The 5,742-nt window shown below is 38.5% G+C and overlaps 1 protein-coding gene across 1 annotated transcript in view; it reads left to right on the top strand.

The window, feature by feature from the left end:
• Positions 1 to 2,048, top strand: part of LOC144958871 (uncharacterized) — a 5,130-nt gene extending 3,082 nt beyond the window's left edge. The window contains exon 2 of the mRNA XM_078891126.1: positions 1 to 2,048. This exon is cut by the window's left edge and continues 253 nt beyond it. Within this exon, the coding sequence (XP_078747252.1) occupies positions 1 to 500 (500 nt within the window). The 3' untranslated portion in view covers positions 501 to 2,048.
• Positions 2,049 to 5,742: the final 3,694 nt, after the last annotated feature.

Genomic DNA, 5,742 nt, shown 5'->3' with positions numbered 1-5,742 from the left:
TTACAGATTTTACTGGCATAGACAACCCGGATGTTGAAATTACAGCAGCGTACGTAGAACCAGAAACAAACCAGATTGCCAGATTGTTTTCCGGAAATGACGTATACCGAGTAGATTTGACGAAGAATAAAGTTCTGGGGAAAATGCCAATGTCTCAGATGTTTTCCAAGTCGGAAATGTCCAAACTTCAAAAGGGAGTCCAAGCAGCGGCGACATCGGGCCTGGATGTTTATTTTTTCTCAGGTTGTAACGTCTTGAAGACAGATTTCCATGGCGACACAAAAGATTTCAACCTTGAGTCTTTAAAGATTCCCTGCGACGTGGACTCTGCCCTGGCCTACCCTATGAAAGACGCCAATCATCTCCTGATAACCAAAGGCTCCAAAGCTTACGGCTGGTTCTTGACTAGCTCCAGCTCGCCATCTTTTGGTTATTACATGTTTTGTGTGGCTAAAGTCTTACGGAATTCGGCCTTGGACCTGTGTCATTGTGACCGTTGAGATTTGTACAAGAAAAGTGAGTGGAGCAGGCGTTTCTGTTGATAATAACAAGAAATGAAGTGAGTAGGAAAGTGCAAAGAAACAACAGAGAATAAAAACTTCGCGGCGGGGATGAGGGCTCGAACCTACGACCTTAATGGTACGACAACTCCACCTGGCCGGGGAGATCGTGACTCTACCGTATGATCTATCCACGACTAGCTTATACGGTAGTCACGATCTCCCCGGCCAGGCGGAGTTGTCGTACCATTAAAAGGTCGCAGGTTCGAGCCACCATCGCCGCCGCGAAGTTTTTATTCTCTGTTGTCTTCTGGTACTTTCCTACTCACTTCATTTCTTGTTAGTATCAGATTCGTACAATGCTGACCCGCGTGTGACCCGTCGTGTGAAAACGGTACAATATCAGAGTGATACTGAAACTGAAATAGAATTTATATCGTAAAGAAAAACAAACCCCAAGCATCACGGAAATTGGGTTAAGCTTTTTTAAAATAAACATATTTTATAATGTTATTCAGAAATCGTTTTGCTCCAGAGAAAAAAAATGATTGAAATTTTCCTCAATCTGTCAAAGAATGTTAAACTTGACCGTCAAAGAAGTTTTAAAGACGGTTTGGGTTTAACGTTTTGACAATTCAAGGATCATTTATTATCTATTGATTTGTGAAGTAACATTTGTATGTAAACACTTGAGTAGAATGAACATGATTTCATAAGGCAGGTGACTACACAAAGGCTTTCATAATATGTGACCATTCGCCTCAAATCAGTATTATGTCGGGGTGGATCGTTGGACCCGACGTGTACATTTTTGCAGGTCTGACATCCGAACGCATTTTCGGGCCTCGTTTAACATTGTTGTAATGCACAATATTTTGCGTCATGTTTTGAGATTTCCATTACGGTACTACATTGACCTCAATATGAATTGGGTTATCAGACCTGCAACGTAGTGCACGTTGATTGAACTCTAAAGAGCAAATTTAGAATGACAATGACACGACATACGAATTGTGAGTATTTTACAACGTAACAAATCGTACTCATCCTCCAAACTAGCCCAACATGTCATGTCATGTGTGTCTATAGATTCAATTCACAGCACCGAGTACGTCCATACACAACGTTTTGAGACGATGGGGTACATTTTATAATAAAAACAATAAAAACACGAGCTTCTATAAACGAAGGACGTGTCATGACGCCTTATAGGCGATATTACTTTTTTTCCGGACAGAGACGACGCTGTTAACGGCAAGGTACTCATTCTACACCTGAGTGCGGTGACTGAAGAATAAAAGTAAAGAGCCTTTTTCAAGGACGAAACTATGCGCCGAGCGAGGCTCGAACCCAGGACCTTCCGATCAGAAAGCGACCACATCGCCGCCGTGTCTATAAATTCAATTCCCAGTATCAAGGTGTCATCTTGATATAACAACGCTTTGAGACGACGGGTCACATTTGATAAAAACTTTAAGTTAAAATTAAAGACTTCATAGAAAAAAGAGTTACTTCCTTTTCTTCAACGTCCTAAGGCATGAATGACCGAATTCTGTTTAGTTTGACTTTCCAGTCAATTTCTTCATCTAATCCATTCCGACATAATACCATTGTGTTACGCTGGACCATACACACACACACACACACACTTATCATATTATATATGTGCAGCTATGTGGTCTAGTGGTATGACACTCGCTTTCGGATCGGAAGGTCCTGGGTTCGAGCCTCGCACTCGGCGCATAGTTGAGTCCTTGGAAAAGGCTCTTTTCTCACATTCTCTCATCGTACTCAGGTGTAAAATGAGTACCTGGCCGTTAACAGCAGTGTCTTTGTCCGAAAAATTGTAATATCGCCTTAAAGGCGGCATGTCTCGTCCTACATGTTAAATGTTGCTGTTGACCAGGGATCCTTGTAAAGCGCTTTGAGCACATTTAGTGGATATTGCGCTATATAAAGCTCAATTTTATTTTATATATATATATATATATATATATATATATATATATATATATATATTATATTTGATTATTTTTATTCCAATTCACGTTTGTTTTGCACCTCCTTGACATAACAGATTGGTGCCATGGGTTACAGCAGTTGCTGCATCAAATGTTCACGCTCAGTGAGCTTGGTTTGTTTTTTTGTTTTTGTTTTTTAGGGTTTTACGGCGCTTGCAACACATTTAGGTTATATCAGCGCCAGTAAAAAGGAAGAAAATGGGATAGTAAAAAGTTCTAGAATTACAATTAAAGCACCCAATAAAAAGTAAGACAAAGGGGAACTGGGAACAAATAGAGATCAGATGTAGATTCCAAGAGCACACTATCAAATTACTTAGTTTGAGATCACCTATAAGTCTCATCCGGACACAAGCACAAAATCCAACAAAGAGGAATCCATTCAAATGCTTACATTATAAATTCAAAATAACACATATAATAATACATAACAGAGAGATGATTTACAAGGAAAAAAATATCATCTCCCAAAACAATAACTATGCATTTGACTGTTTCCCTCACAGCTAGGACTCCGGCCAGGGCCAGGACAAATCCAAGTAATCTCATTCCAAGACAAAGACAGAAAGCAAGTTGGAAAACATAAGAGGGGAAAGAAGACACAGCAAGTACCTCCCTGCCCGCTATGGGAGGTAGAAACCCCACCCAGTGTTTTTGTTTTTGTTTTTAAGGGTTTTACGGCGCTTGGAACAGATTTAGGTTATATCAGCGCCAGTAAAAAAGAAGAAAATGGGACAGTAAAAAGTTCTGGAATTACAATTAAAGCACCCAAGAAAAAGTAAGACAAAGGGGAACTGGGAACAAATAAGGATCAGATGTAGATTCCAAGAGCATACCACCAATGTACTCAGTCTGAGATCACCTATATGTCTCATCTAGACAAAAGCACAAAATCCAACAAAGAGGAACACACTCAAATGCCTACATTATAAATTCAAAATAACAAATATAATCATACATAACAGAGAGATGATTTACAAGGAAAAAAAAATATCATCTCCCAAAACAATAACTATGCATTTGACTGTTTTCCTCACAGTTAGGACTCCGGCCAGGGCCAGGACAAAACCAAGTAATCTCATTCCAAGACAAAGACAGACAGCTTGTAGGAAAACAGACATAGGGGATAGAAGACACAGTATGTACCTCCCTGCCCACTATGGGAGGTCAGGAACCCCACCCAGACAATTACAATTAAAGCACCAAAGAAAAGGTAAGACTAAGACAAAGGGGAACTGGGAATAAATAGGGATCAGATGTAGATTCCAAGAGCAAACCATCAATGTACTTAGTCTGAGATCACCTAGAAGTCTCATTCAGACACAAGCACAAAATCCATCTAAGAGGAATACATCCAAATGCTTACATTTCATTATACATTAAAAATAACTTATAAAAATACATAACAGAAAGATGGTTTACAAGGAAAAAAATATCATCTCCCAAAACGATAACTATACGTTTGACTGTTTCCTTCTCAGCCAGGGCCAGGACAAAATTAAGAAATCTCATTCCAAGACAAAGACAAGACAGCAAGTTGGAAAACATATAGGGAGATAGAAGACACAGTAAGTACCTCTCCGCCCACTATGGGAGGTCAGGAACCCCACCCAGTGGGCTTGGTTTGAATATGTTCCAAACCCATCACTCGACCAAAGATGGACCAATTGGCATAAAGTTGCACGACTGAGATGATCACGTGAACTCCAGGACTAGAATCATAAAATTTTATTATGTGGGACGGCAATTTTTTATAGATAGAACGACTTTAACATATTTTTATTTGCCATCCACATTTATGAGTGGTTCTCACTAAACTGTATTAGCCAGACTATAAACGTTCATGATTACACATAGTTTTGTGTGTTGGTCCATTATATTTCCGGATGGCAATGTTGCGAATTTTAGCCAAGCGCATACTATCTATACAGACGATAAGATATTTGCTTGTTTAAAAAAAATGTAAACTCAATTTTTTATTTCATCTCGTGAATTTCGATACCAAACTGGATTGGCACGTTTTACTGGCTTTAATTGATGGGAAGTCACAGATGTGTAAAGAAATGAACGGGGAAATGATGATCTAAGCCCTGGATAATTATAAAATCACAATAAACAAACATCAATAATGATAAACCTGTTTATAATCGTTTTGAATTTTAATCAGCTAATTTTCGTCCTCTGGAAAAAGAAGTATTTAAAAAGTTGGCCCGAAAACTCGTCCTTCAAATATCGATTGATTTAAATAGCCCTCAAAGATGGGACCCTGCGAGGTCATCCTTAAGGTCCCAGGTTCGAGAGTTTTTTGTTTTGTTTCTGCCAAGATCATGGCTATTTAAATCGATCGATAATTGAAGGACGAGTTTTTTTTTGGCCAAATGTTTAAATACGAGTTTTTTTCCAGAGTACGACAGTTAACTGTTTAATGAGATTTGCTATGTCTCATGACGTCATGCTTTCATTACGCTGTAAGTACCTGGATGTAGACGGTTGGGTGGCGAACAAGAGAGCATGTATGGAAAACCCCCTTAAATCTTGAGCTTTCATACAGAGCAATATCCACTTAATGTGCTCAATGCGTTTTATTTACTTACTTATCCGAACCAGCGACCACCCGAGCTCTAGCCCTTCGGTCTTGTGCCATGACGTATATAAGTTAGACGTCTTTTGTAGTTGTTCCAGGTGACGATAAAGTGTGTTACTGATGCTTGGATTTGGTGGAAGGAATTCAATGCATTTTACAAAAGGTCCTTAACGTGTAAGACAATATATGACGCATGTTAGGCGATGTTACAATTTGTTGAGGACATATTATATCCACGGCCAGCGAATTTCATCCAATGACTTGGACTCAGAAGCTTTTGACATTTGACCTCATAAAAAGAATTGTAAATAAATTACAACAATATGGATCAATTAAAACTTGTATAAGTGGATACAGAATTTTCTAAACAAATGATATGACTATGACTATGATAAATATTTCTCTGCCGTCTATAAATCTGGTGTTTAAGAGATGTATTTTTATTATTTTTTTGTAGTTGGCTGAAGAAGGGTTTTGAGCCTGAAGCATTCCGTATTTGATATTTTGATCTCTGTTGAAGCTGTTATATTTATTTTTGTGTATTACAAACAGGTATGTGTAATTCATACAGTGCATATTATCATTATATATATATATATAATTGCTACAATCCCACGTAACTAAAGCAACACGTCTG

Source organism: Berghia stephanieae, chromosome 13 (genome assembly GCF_034508935.2).
Source record: "Berghia stephanieae isolate SIO BIC M18660-M18661 chromosome 13, UCSD_Bste_1.3, whole genome shotgun sequence".
NCBI lineage: Eukaryota > Metazoa > Mollusca > Gastropoda > Nudibranchia > Aeolidiidae > Berghia > Berghia stephanieae.
Note: the sequence above shows the minus strand (reverse complement) of the source record. Positions and strands in the feature narration are given on the sequence as shown.